Source organism: Antedon bifida, chromosome 2 (assembly GCF_963402885.1).
Source record: "Antedon bifida chromosome 2, ecAntBifi1.1, whole genome shotgun sequence".
Taxonomy (NCBI): domain Eukaryota; kingdom Metazoa; phylum Echinodermata; class Crinoidea; order Comatulida; family Antedonidae; genus Antedon; species Antedon bifida.
In genome coordinates this window covers 28,758,309-28,772,811 of record NC_136227.1, presented here as the reverse complement: position 1 = coordinate 28,772,811, position 14,503 = coordinate 28,758,309, and the positions used below count along the sequence as shown (strand labels likewise).

At 33.4% G+C, this 14,503-nt stretch overlaps 2 protein-coding genes across 3 annotated transcripts; one reads left to right on the top strand and one right to left on the bottom strand.

Moving 5' to 3' along the window:
- Window positions 1–915: 915 nt before the first annotated feature.
- On the bottom strand, window positions 916–9,920 carry LOC144858950 (mesenchyme-specific cell surface glycoprotein-like). Its single transcript, XM_078715110.1, has 11 exons — window positions 9,532–9,920; window positions 8,377–8,598; window positions 7,330–7,522; window positions 6,723–6,846; window positions 5,926–6,040; window positions 5,451–5,624; window positions 5,104–5,169; window positions 4,726–4,973; window positions 4,244–4,461; window positions 4,040–4,140; window positions 916–1,885 (listed from the first exon to the last, which is right to left on the bottom strand). Exons 1-11 carry the CDS (start codon window positions 9,719–9,721, stop codon window positions 1,791–1,793), a joined length of 1,746 nt encoding a protein of 581 aa, XP_078571236.1. The 5' UTR covers window positions 9,722–9,920; the 3' UTR covers window positions 916–1,790.
- Window positions 9,921–11,087: 1,167 nt separating this feature from the next.
- LOC144858949 (S-adenosylmethionine-dependent methyltransferase Rv2258c-like) lies at window positions 11,088–14,335 on the top strand. Of its 2 annotated transcripts, none has more exons than XM_078715108.1 (4): window positions 11,088–11,479; window positions 11,877–12,088; window positions 13,475–13,594; window positions 13,776–14,335. In XM_078715108.1, the coding sequence occupies exons 1-4, from the start codon at window positions 11,301–11,303 to the stop codon at window positions 14,333–14,335; spliced, it is 1,071 nt and encodes a 356-aa protein (XP_078571234.1). In that variant the 5' UTR covers window positions 11,088–11,300. The 2 variants fall into 2 exon arrangements, with proteins under 2 accessions (XP_078571234.1, XP_078571235.1); XM_078715109.1 differs by having other exon boundaries at window positions 11,286–11,396.
- Window positions 14,336–14,503: the final 168 nt, after the last annotated feature.

Sequence of the window (14,503 nt, the reverse complement as noted above, 5' to 3'; positions counted from 1 at the left end):
GTCAGTAAAGGAAACTGGATATTTGGAGTGTTATTATCCATGACTCGACATAGTTAGGTATACGTGACGGGCAGTCTTAACTGCTTGGCCGAATGACGACAGCAAATAGCAATATTAATTAACAAAAACAACAACAACTATAACCTAAATCATAATAAAGACCATTTAATGCCATATGGTTTTCGAGATGGCATATTTTATTGTCTTGTCTTTGTACACAATATTAATTAATAACAAATTACAAAATGTAAAATATACGATTAATATAGGCCCTAATATCAATCATTAATTACCCTATAGTATAGTTAATATTGAAGAAATGTACGCAATGCTAATGCGGATTTTAAAGAAGACAACTAAAGTTAATTGTGTAATTGTGTTAAGGAACGAAACAAATGGCAAAACTGATTGGATTGGATAGTTGTTTTACCGTATCAGTCATATGCCTTCCGAATAATAGGTCCCTAGCTGAAGTTTTTTTTTTTAGAATAATATTATAAAAATATTGTTATATTTTATATTTCAGTTATTTTTGTTTTGAAAAAAGTTGAAAGTTACTTAAATACACTATTATAATGTTGTGATCATTCATTCATTCTGCTTTTATTCAATATTTCTCTTTGCAGTATATATAAAATAAAACTGAATTGCGAGAGATTTACATATAAAATTGGTACAAGCTTTCAAACATCAAAGTTCACAACATTAAAAAGTTAAATAATTATTTTAAAAAGCATGCTGGCCTTTGCCGTGTGCAGTGGTGTGCAGTGCAATTAGTTTGTTTCTAATATCGAATATGGCTAGGCTACGGTTTTATCAAGAATTGTTATACTTTATATAATTATAGGAGTGTGTATTATTGTAGTGATCGGCTTATCTATGTCACAGCCAATCAGCACGAGTCGTTTTTTGAAAAAAGTAGACGCAGACCAAAACGTAACGGCGCATTTGCAGATAAGAAGACGTTTGTTTTGTGACATTAGGGACTTTTAGATTTGAATGAGTCGTAGTCGACTGTTAGTCGTAATATGAACATATGTATTAATGGAAATTTACGTTGACGTACGTGTCAGTGAACGTATATGACGTAATGGCCTTTTAATCTCTAGTTAGCGCGATGGTCCGGTGGAAGTACACGGGCTTAGAACCCGTTCGGACTTTAACATGTGTAATTTAGGCCTAGCCTAGATCCTTAATTTTCTGAACAAAGGCTGGCGTCCTAGTGATAAGACCCAGACAATAACCTGTATTATCAAAATCTTTATTTAAAATAACCAATAAAAATAAAAAATTTGAAGATTGCAAATATAATTCTCAGATCATCGCGAGATCATCATGATTTTGGTAAACTTCTGCATTGTTATGACGTATATGGCATCAGTGCAAATATAAAAGCCGGCCACGCGCTATCGGTAAGAAACAGTGTATGTTTGATTTAAGATTGATACAATCCTAATCCTTCCTGTTGCATGCATGTTGGTCAATTTTGCACTACTTTTTCAGAGTTGGTTCAGATATTATGAGTGAAAATAAATTATTTACACAGCTATACACTAGTATATTCTTATCCGATTTTATACAAATTAATTATCATTCCATTCTAAAACATCTACAATCTAAATCTAAGCTAATGATAATAAACATCGTTATTAAATCTATGGCGCTATTCAAAATTAAGTTACAAAGATTTAAAAAAAAAAGATTCTCAGTAACACCGTTCGCCATAGCTTTATTAACAATACCTTATTATACATTTCCGTATTTAACTAAAAACTTCCATCTTCTCGTTATTATGCACTAAATAAACCCATGGATACCACGGTAGCCAGAAGTAGAAGGACCGTCCACATGGTCAGGTCGACTTTCAGATACGAAGAAGAATTGGCTGAAAAAAACAAGATGAGGTTTAAAGGCCAGATGCGGGCAAAAGAATTATATTGATTATACATTTCAATAATTATCAATCTATCATTTCCCCTATGTTTCATAATTTTTGGGATTTTATTTGTGTTACACGAGCTTGTTGAAAATAAGCACTTTCTTATCAGTGGGGGGATAGTTCAAATTACAAAGTAAAATCTCTATTCCTTTGTACACAAATGTTAAAAAAACTATGAAAAATAAACGGTGTGGTAAAAAATGTTTATCAGGTGACTAAATATAGGTAATATAACTTGAATTTTACGTTTCTAGTATCTTTATTCAACTTCAGAGTTTTATTTTCATGCTATAGCAAAAATTATCCACCGTATATCCACCATCTTTTTTAATCTTCTAGGGAGTCACCAGACATGTTATTACATTAGGTTAAACTACCTAACTATTGAAAAAAGTCTTCTGGTTTTAATAGCAGAATTTTGTCAAATTTTGTAATTGACCATTTTAAGGGAAATTCATGTTTTTTCGTCTTGATTTCTATTACAAATATTTGATTTATGTCAAATTAACTAGATATTATATTTGAAATTCATGCCTGTACCTGAGCTTTAAACTACAATGAGTACTTTAATACAATACATATTATTAGTACTTTCAGAACTTGCTCTTATAGAGCTAGTGTGTAATTTAGAAATTATCTCTCATTTTAAAATCCATCGCAATTATTACTACATGATCATTACTGTGTCTAATCAAGAACACGTACACGAGCCTATTTGCAGTAAATTAGATATTTTTCTTTTATTATTCTTACGGGATATTGGCTAACAATTTCAAGTTAAAAAGCATTCAAGGTCGCATCAATTAGTTGATTATATTAATTATGAACATTACGTAGAAAAGGTTTTGCAGTAAGTTGTTGCTAAAGGGATTTTTTTTAGGGGTGGGGGGGGGGGGTGTAAAAAATCAGTGCTAGATTGTGTCGTAAATCATACAGATGAAACTAATGCAAATCAAACAATGTCAACATGTTTTTTTTCTTTGTAAGGATCAAAGCGGTGGAAAAATTATGGATGAGTTTTAAGTTTGTCAAACTATTCTTTTAAATATAAATTGAATTTGATAGAATATGAAATGCTTCGGTGTATGAATAACTATTTTGTAATAATCTTTCATTCAATCACGTCACTTGAATATTCTAAACTTCCTCTCTATACATATGGAAAATAATAATATATAATCTTTAAAACATTTAAACCACTGATAGATATGTGGTCACGAACAACTCCATTTCATTTGTAAGGCAATCCGCAACAGGATCCCAATTCTGGACCACTTTGTATTACTTTACTAATGTCATGCCATACTTCAATACTACAAGATGGATCTTTACTAAATTTAAACCACTGATAGATATGTGGTCACGGACGACTCCATTCAATTTGTAAGGCAATCCGCATCAGTATCCCAATTATAGACCACTTTTTATTACTTTAAAAATGTAAGGCCATACTTCAAAACTTCAAGACGGATCTTTACTAAATTTAAACCACTGATAGGTATGTGGTCACGGACGACTTCATTTAAGTTTAAGGCAATCCGCACCTAGGATCCCAATTATGGACCACGTTTTATTACTTTAAAATGTCAGGCCATACTTCAAAACTACAAGACGGATCAGTACTAAATTTAAACCACTGAGATATGTGGTCACGGAAGGCTCCATTTACTTTTAATTCTGGACCACCTTTTATTATTTTACTCATTTTAGTTAGGCCATACGTCAAAACAACAAGACGAATCTTTATCACGTGTCTAGATCCTTTTTCTCTATGCACTCCTGGCAGAGTTTACAACTCTCTGATTGCTCTTATGCAGTTATGATATGTGTATGTTTCTCAATGTTGTTCAAAACAAGTTTTAAATATTTTATTACTTTCATGTTAGGACTTAGAACCTCAAATCTTGCATTTTAAAGAGTGTACGCAATACAATAATTTACTGTACTTTTTTTTATATTGTAGTTCAATATTTACATACACTACATTTATTATGTAAAAATAAATACAGATATTCATTCTTTGGAAAACACTAACTATTTTTTAGGCCTATTGTCAATCTAACACATATTTACTATTTTGATTATTGAAAAATAACTTACGAACAACATTTCCAACATGGTAAAGTGATATTGTCCCACTAGCACGACCTGTTACCATTAGCATTGGTGTCCCATTTGGGCTATCTTTAGCATGAACAAACCTAATGTCAATAACAAACATGATAGTTAATAGTTTGATACAAGCTTAGCTTAACAGCATGTCTGAAATATTTAATATTCTTGACTAACTTTAAAGCTACTTACGTCAGATCACTTGGACGGAGGTCGCCAAGATCCATATTCTTGTACAGCTCTGAGAACGTCTTGTCTAAACGACCACCGCGGAAGACAGATTCAAAGACAGGTCGGGTGCTGCCTGCTGGCAGACTGTACACCATTATTGTAGAAACTCGGTCAATGGCGAGAAAAATAATTCTCTTTCCATTTACCTCACCCATTACAACTGTTTCACATTCGGAACCCTAGAATAATAAGGTTTCTCTTAAAGTATCTCTGTTGTATTATTGGTTATCATAGGCCATACGCCTAACTTAAACGTTTATAACAGGTGCTACATGTGATAAACATGTGCATGGATTTTCTTATGATATTGGACTTATAATGGCATAATGTGGTGATACAGTACATAGAATTACGAATGACTTGATCTATCTCTCAAAATAGGCCTATACTGTAATACGGAAGTGAACAGCTAACGTCAAGAAAGTTTCAGCTGCGAGTTATACCTTGTTATCAGACCTGACGTCTTTCAGATCCATCGGCCTATGTTGTGTTGGGTTTTTAGTCGTGCTGTCTGCGTTAAATATGGAATTGTAGAATTGCTTGTGTTTCCTGGCTACCTCGTCGCCACTATCGTACTGTAACTTCATATCTCGAGCACGCCATATAGAGAACCCTCTGCCACCATAGAAGAATACTTTTTCTATTTTTCCGGACTGATCTAATCCATCTAGCTTACTGATTTCAAGTTGACCTTAAAAAAAATATTCAAAAAACTGTTCTGTTACAATTATTATTATACACACATATATTAACAATTAACTTATCATTTAATCTTAAGCAGTAGGCCTATTTATTTTATTTGTTTACGTATTACTTCTTACCTAATTGCCTATTGTTAGATAAAGATTTAAGCAATTCTTGTGGTAGTTTTTGCGAAAACATCTGATCTGTAATAGAAGAAAATAATATATGCACAAATAAATGGGAATAAATATTTTATACAAATAATTAATGTTTATTCGTGTAAAAGGTCAAATAGGTTCATGAGGGGAAAGATGATCTGCACTCTGACGTAAGAGTGTATTAGTGTACGTCTATTTAACATCGTGTGTCCCAGCAGGGAAGAGTTAAATTACAATGTAATTTAACTCTTCCCTGGTCCCACAATCCTCCAATAAAATGACAGACAATAATCAATTCAGGTGTTATACATACGTATGTAACTTACATTGCGCTAATGTACTGGCCCTCTCTGACTCTTGGAACGTAACTCCAGCTTGATCTAGTTCAATATCAGCGCCCTCATTGGCAGTGATGATGTAGCCTTCACCGTTGTTTTCGAAATAAGCCAATCCGTCTGGTTGATATAAACTGTAGATTGGATAGTTTTTCAGTCTAGTTCCTGAAAGAGTGTTGTTTCATATTTAATTTATGTTCCTCTCCTCGCCATTTTAAACAATTTTTCAATTCTATCTTTTATATTATCTTTATAGACCTAACTCATTTAGCATTCAAATCTCTCCTCACCAATTTAAAATATTAAATGTATTTTTATAACATAAACATTATAATAATATTATTAACTCTTTATTATTCAATTCTTTTAAATTTTCAAGATAATGAACAATCTCTAAAAATAGATTGATAATGAATAAAGTTGGGCTGCTTTGAAAAAAATCATTTATTTTAATAATATGCATTACCTCCATCTGCACTACTAGCATCCAGGCCTAGCTTAGCCCAAGATTTGAAACCGAGAGCAAATATATTTTCAAGTTTTCTAGTGGCCATGTCAATTACCATTATACCGTTATTTTCCTGAAAAATGGGTTGTTAAAGATCAAATCAAATAAATTCAATTTATAATGTTTCAATGTTGTCTTAACTTTGCAACCAAAAAACAAAACAAAAAATTAATCATTTCTAACTATTCTTAATTTCGTTTCATTTATTAGTTTTACAAAAATGTTGATTTATAGTAAAAAGTAAGAGAATATTTTTATTTCAATTACTGTAAAAAGGAAAACAGAAACGATTAAAAACAATAAATAGTAATAATTGTATGTTTAGAAAAATAATTAAAATTATGATTCACAGATTTTTTAATGTTTCAACCATTTGTATTTATGTTTTATCTGCTGCATTGTAAAACAAAGAATTTCTGATTTATTTGAATTAAAAGGAATTTTTTCTTTTTGTTGATCAAATAGATCGAAATTACTAAAAATTGTACGGTACTTCAAATGACGCTTCGCAAACATTCAGTAGACTTTTGATCCAATTTAAATTACTTCAAGATATTTGAATTAGACCAATAAAGATTAATTGAATTAATACCTAAAATATCATTCCAATAATAATATAATATGTTTATGCTTTTGAAAGAAACATTTTTACTTATTTACTTGTTATGGTAGCGTAGTTGCTATGAAGAAATGTTCGAGAGTTTTGCACCTTTTGCGAGAAAAGAAGAAGAAAGAAACTGATTATAAATGAATACCTGTAAAGTGACGTAAAGTTTAGTTTCATCATTACTGAAAGCAATTGATTCCGGTTCAAGGTTCATTGAGAATGTCGAAGGAGCATATGGTTTACGAATCCCATACATGATATATTGAAATTCCCTACAAAAACAAATGGGAATATTACTTTTAAAATAGAGAACTCGACTATAAACCAACCAAAAATAATGTTGAGCAAATTAGCGGAACGGTAATCAACCGATAATATGACATCCGTAAAAAGGCTCTTCCACTCTTTACATCGTAGGCCTATCTACTAATGAATATCATGTCTCTCTTACACAAACAAGTGGATTTACACATAATTTCAGAAAATATAAAACATAAAAATAACATAACGATATCTTAGAATGTTTAAACAATCTTTCAGCACTGGAAGCAAATAATCTTGAACTTTCGACATGTAAGAAAAATTTCTTTCGCTGAGGACATGTGTTGCATGTCGACAAATCAAAGCATGTTTGAATTTTCTCATTTGTAATGCCACTGAAATCTTTTTTAAAACATTCTAAGTAAGATATTTATCAACCAGCACACATAAACTGTCATTCGAACATAATAATAATAATGTAATACTTTATTTACCTTGCATTCAGGTGCATGAAATCTAGAGAAGAAGCTGTAGGACGTGTGCGTCCATCAAAGTTGTTGATAAACGTGATGGTAGGCTCGGGATCGTGGAAGACATTAGTGGCGCTAATACTGGCCTTTCCTTCATTAGAGACTACTATTGTACGACAGTCAGACGAGAACAGAATCATATCAGGGGACGCACCAACTAAAAGTAAACAAAAAATAATATCATATAACTTTCTTATTTTGCATATTTTATAATACTTTAAAAACGTCATTATTTGTTCTATAATAGTTATTACATCCTGACTACAGATGCCTGTGTATATTTATTCATTTAAAAAAATGAGGCATAACATAAACAAAACAGTCCTAAAGAATTTTGATAAATAACTTTAGATTCTGAAATAGGAACTGGCAAGTTAAAATAGAAACTCGCAGGTTGAAATATGCAAGATTCTTAAACTCGTAATCAAAATAAGTACTATTGACCCTTTTAGAGACATCACGTACGTCGGGGTGTAAAGCAACTACGAGAAAATTATGTTATTGTTTAAATCGTAATACATTAAAAGCATTTTCTACATGACCTTAGTCACGTGCATCCGTTGACTCATTTAAGTAGCCATAACGGTTATTTTTGGAAATTGTTGGATCTTCTCCAAAATTGAATTCACCAAAGTGAAACATTGATAATTCATAATTATAATTTACATTAATTGAGTTTATTTTTAGACTCAACCTTGATATAATGTTATAACAAATGTAACATCGCTAGAGTTAAGAGTAATAAAAACTATAACACCATATATCCTAACTCATAATTATTTGCTTATTTTTTAACGTGTTTTCTTTACATTTGTTTTTTGACCGTGTAGACTATAGGCCTACGGACAAATAGAACACACTTTATTTTTTAGCAGCCAAACGTTTAATATTGTGTAACATGTGAGTGTAACTAATTTCTATACCTCTGAAATGCATCGAAATCATTTAAACTTACACGCATGTGATACTCGTGTGACATGCGAGGGCTACTAAACTACCACTACCACTTACCAGTTACCGTATGCATTTTTTCTAGTGTTTTAGTATTACGGTTATAGAGCTTGAATATCTTGAGTTGTCCATTTAAAGCTGGAAATTCACTATGTTCTTGTACAAAAGCTATATAGCCGCCACAGATTGCCAGATCTTCAACATTGTGAGACAAACGATGTTTGTGAATGATCACCGGCTTCTTTGGGTTTGATATGTCAACGACATGTAGGAATCGCGAACCTTAAAAAGAATTAGTTAAAGTTAAATTTCACTACTGGCAAACTTACTTCTTTCTCCATTTGCCGACTAAAGCTGATTGTTGGTTCATACCTTATATTGTTTTGAATTTATAATGATGTCTATATTCACATCAACGCCCCCATCCCTACTGTCACCTCACTTGTGCACAGTCATATTCTTATCCACATCACAGGAAATTCATTTTTTCAGATCCAACTCCAATCTTATGGCAATATTTTTAAGTGAGTTGATATTCCTCTTGGAAAAATTGGCGCATGGATACTTTTTAGTCGCGTGGACGCGACTCAATAGTTCACTATGTCGGTCGGTCGGTCGGTCGGTCTGTCGGTCTGTTGGTCTGTCTGTCGGTCCGGTATCACTATGCGTTTTATCGCTTTTCTGTACTTTTTGAACTGTTTTGATGTACAGACAAGTTTTAAAGTACATTACTTTTTGAAAGTTCATTTTTTTCTGAGAGCACGCGACTTATGGCTGTTGGCCTTGTTTCTAAAAGAATTCCCCTTTTTGTCAAGTGTTTAAACATTGTAAACAAACAATCAAAAGATCTCTAATTAAACGCTAAGTGATTGCTACGAAGTGACACTAATGTAATTACGGACACTAAATGGATATTGTCACGAAGTAACAATAATGCTTGGCCTTAAAACATTAGGTAAATAATTAACAAGATTACAATTGAATTTCACATTTTAACAGCTGAATTTTCTACCTTACAAGTAGGCAAATAAGAAATAGGTCTAAATAAAAATATATTGGGTTTCATATTTGTGTTTTGTGAAGCTTTCCTAATATTGGAAAAAAAGTTGAATTGAATTAATTTGAAGTTTCTAGCAAACATCAAACATCACTTTTTGGCGTCACTAACCAATGTTAAAAGTTTAGAAACGAACGAACAAATGTCCATTTTCTTACCTGCAGTATAGATAATCTTGTTGCGGGCATCATATGCAGTTTCTTCGACCGCGTTCCGATTAAAGTCATACACGCCCTTATTAGTGTTGTAGTCATATGGCATATAAAGTGAAGATACTTTAGTTAAGCCAATAACGGCATCACTCACGTGTAGACAAACACAACTGAAAATAAGTGCTTGTAAAATCATGTTTCTTAGCAGTTGTAAAAGAAACTAAAATGTTTCCAATTGACGGTATACTATAAAACCTGTCGGTGCACTTTCTACGCTACAAATCCAATGTATATAATTCGATTATTGTCGAAAATATAGGGACTTCCTCTATAGTGATTAGTCAGAATTTGATGGTGAAATGATATTAATTTAGTGAATCACTAAATCATCTCACTGGCTAAGGAAGTCACATGACGTATTCTGCACTCCGTGTACAGACCTACGTGGTTTCACGTAACACATTTATTTATTATTTATTTATTAAAACATATTTAGGCAGGATAACATAATTCAGAAAAGAAAAGATCACACAATTTCTGTTTTCAATATGGTCCTGCAATGAAACAACTATATAAAAAATAAATAGAAAAATATAACAATCAGTAAATATAGAACGTTAATAATAATAAGTGGGAAATACAATTATTGTTTTAAGAAATGCTTTTTATAATTAATTTTAAAACTATTTACAGACAAACTTTCTTGAATTTTTACAGGGATCTTATTCCAAGCTTTTCCTCCTCAAACGATCATAGGTTATTATGTTGGCGATCGAAAAAAAAAAAGAAGTTGAGTCCACTTGAACGCTCGATACGTGTTATAGTTTGTTGTAATACAGGTCATCATCGTACTATAATTGTTCACTTGGGCAATGACTTTTTTCACACGTTATTATCATTAATGCATGTGTACTGTATAATACGTGCGTTTGAGATTGGTTCCCATTCTTGGACAAAACGCAAGGACGTAAGCGCGCCGCAAGTTGACCAATAAAGCTTGGTTCTCACTAGGACGCAACGCAAGAATGTTGACCAACGGCAAGCGATAGTTTGAATAATCCATCGCTTATGATTGGTCAACGCACTTACGTTGCGTCTACGTCCTTGCGTTACGTCCTAATGAGAACCAAGCTTTAGATATGGATTATCAAAACATGTCGCTTCGATAGGTCAACTCACTTGATTGCGATCTAAAGCTTGGTTCCCACTAGAACGTAACGCAAGGACGTAAACGCAACGCAAGCGTTTTAACCAATGACAAGCGAAGTTATAGACAGTTAGCAATCACAAGCGAATAAGCCATCGCTTGTGATTGGTCAATTCACTTGCGTTGCGTCGCTAGTGGGAACCACACTTAAACGTCGTTACGTGAACCAAGCTTCAGAAAACCCATGCTTTATGGTTTATGGTACATTTCTATGACACGCTACATTTGAAAAGGTTTCAGATTTAATTCAGATCACATTGATACACTCTAGTAGGCTACGTATTAATTGTGTGACTTATATTGGATTTCCCGTAAACATAATGGAACGTTCTGTCCAGGGTCGTAATAATACGTGGCTTTTGAGGGATACGAGTTCTATTCATACATTTAAAAGGTCAATATGTTAAGTGGCATCTATATTGTGTTATATTGGCAATGATTTTATGGTAATTAGCGTGATTGGGTGTATTAATTCATCCATGACTATTATTATATTTAGGATAAGCGTTATTAAATAGGCCAGCAGAGAGTTTCGTAACCTGAAACATATTGTAAAAGACTAACAATCATGGAAGGCAGTGAAGCAACATGTGATTTTGCTGAAAAACTAGAGAAGTTGTTCAGTGGCACCTTCACAAGTCTCGGTATTATTACAGGGCTTGAGGTGGGTCTGTTTGATATATTATCAAACTTCAAAGAACCAAAATCATACATAGAGATTGCTGAAAAGGGAGGACTAAAACCAAGGTAGGATGCTGTCTGTGGACATCATAGCCATTTCTGATATTTGAGACCTACGTTATACAATATCTTCTAAGCCCGTTTATATAGTTATTTACACAGTTGAGTTGACGTAACCTACTATAGCGAAGAGTGTGCCCATGAAACCAACTTACCCGGGTAAATGACTTAGTCTGAACGAGCCCTATGTCAGTCATTACACATTGTTTCATATCTGAATAATAAAATTGTTAGGCATATAATAACATACACCAACGACAGGCATAACAGTTATTTATAATAACCACGCTATACAATGTTGTATACATTATTTTGATGGAGTCATAATGCACTTTACATGCCCTTCATATATAAATACAAATCAAAATTGATGCCATTTCGTATGCTTTTTTTATGTTTTAAGGTACGTAAAGGAGTTACTTGGTTGTATGACATCAGCCGGAATCGTTAAAATTGACCCAGAAAATGAAAAGTATTATCTTCCTGAGAATCATCGAAAATTCTTTGACAAGAGTAAATCGGAGTCATGTATTGTGCAATACATGGAGCTTTTACCTACACTTTGTACATTAAGAGAAAAGGTTGCCAAATGCTATCCACTAGATGGGCCAAAAGGTACCAGTAATTTTAATGTCGCGGTGCTTTTATGACATTATTCAACAAATTTGCAAATTTGATAAACAACGTAAATGCACATGCGTAAAATTCAGAGGTTTTCCACTACATGGTGGCGTTGATAAGGTGGTGTCTATTCTAGTCATGTTGAGACAGGATTGCGTTTATAAAATGACATGATGACGAAGTGGAGATGTTATAAAGACGACAAAATAACGACTATCACCTAGTAACGATTTCGGACACGAGAAAATGACGATGATGACGTATTTTTTTATGACAATGACGGTGGGTAAAAAAATACAGGACAGTGCTCATGATTAATTTATGCGTGGGCGAAGCTTAGCCTGAAATCCTGTCGTCTTTTCGAGGACGACTTGAAATAAGGTTCATTTAACCTTAAATATACAGTTCAAATTAAACTTAAAAGTGGAGAGAGATTCAGAAGCGTCCCTCGCGAGAAAGAGATACTGCTGTTCTAGCTAGGCCATACACCCAAATCAATACACCCATAGGTAGTAGGCCTAAATAGCCTAACTACTGTTATTAGTATCTAGGTAGGCTAGCCCTAATATAGGCTACTAGTATCTAGAATTAGTAGGCATGATTGTCTCTCTCCCCCTTCGCGCAAGAAGGGTGCGTAACTAAACGGCTATGTCGACTGTTTATGATTTTACGCTCTATCGAACACAGAATCTTCGTCGTCCTCCCCTAATGCATCTTGTTTCGTAAAGTCCCTATTTATCAAGACGACAAGCATGATAGTGAGGATAGTTATCAATATGACGGTGAAAAAATGACGACGGTGTTGACGTAGTGAGGATTTTTATCAAGAGTGATGACGACGGTGAAAAAAAATTACGATGACTCGATGTAGACGTAGTGTATTTATGATGACGATTAAGATGACAAAATGACGACGATGACGTATGTGGAAAATTACAGAGACAAACAGTAAGCCTTACCATGCTGCACCTTAAATGTATACAGTACCTTATATATTGTTCTTATCTTAGGAGCTTTCCACCTTTACTCCATAAGTCGAATTTATAATAACCCATGTCATCCTCTAAGGGTGATGTATTATTATTAAGATTATATATATATCGTCGTCGTATACTATTATACTTACATTACAAAGCATCATTCTGGCTAAGCTCACCTCCTTTCGACTTTACTTCCAGCACCTGTATGTTAATTACCTTTCCTATCACCAGCAATCTATGAAAACAAGCAAAAAGAAAACATTTGACATTTTATATAATAAAAGTCAAATTTTAATATTGTATCCATTGCTAATTGATGCATGACGATACAAACACGACATACGGAAATTATTATTACATTATTAATTGGATTATGTTGTGTACGTCTGATTTATTTTAGGTGTAAGTCCAGAGCAGTACAAAGGCTATGCTAGTCACATGTCAAAGGTGTCGGCAGTGTATGTTAACCGTCAACTACTGTCGTATATCGATCAAGTGGAAGGCCTAACACACATGCTTGGTAAATAATGGGGTTCTGTCAATTACACAGTTGCTGAAATAAATTGCTATATTTTGAACTCTTGATAAACTATTGATTACATTTACCCTTGTCCATTATACTACGAATGTTTTACCCTCGGTATTCGCAAGTTATTACATGTAAATAGGTAAATATAAGTACTCTGTCTTATTTATTCTAGAAAGTGGGGTTGAATGTCTTGATTTGGCGTGTGGGACCGGACATACAACAGTTATTATGGCGGAACGGTTTCTTCATTCAAACTTTATTGGCGGAGATTTCATGGCAGAACAGCTCAGTGTTGGTAGAGATATTGCAAACAGCCGCAATCTTACAAATGTAACCCTTCAACAACTTAACGTTGAAAACCTACCACAAGAGTGGACAGAACGATTCGACTTTGTACTATGTCATTATGCTATCCACGACTTGTCTAATCCAGAGAATGGACTGAATGAATTCAGGAGAGTTCTGAAGACCAGTGGTATTGGTTTGATAGCTGACGTTAATATGCACAGCAAACATTCTAGAAATGTGGACAACCATGTAGCTAGCATGGAGTATGGATTCAGTGAGGTACATTGTATGCCCGCATCTCTTTCATTCGATGATGGATGGGGCCTAGGAGCCGGTTGGGGTGTCGAATATGCTACACAGCTAATTGAATCATGTGGATTTGAAGTTAAAATGATTGAAAGTGGTAAAACCGTGCTATACATTGTAAAAAAGATTGCCACATAAGCAGTTAATATTTACACAAAATAATTTATTTTTTCTTCGGTCTCTATTATTTAAAATAAGATTGTCATAGATAGATACAATTACAGTATAACCGAGTGCTTTACATGTTTTTCTCGTTATAGACCGGTATGTAAGATCATCATGTATTGTTAATAAAATAAAAGCGTG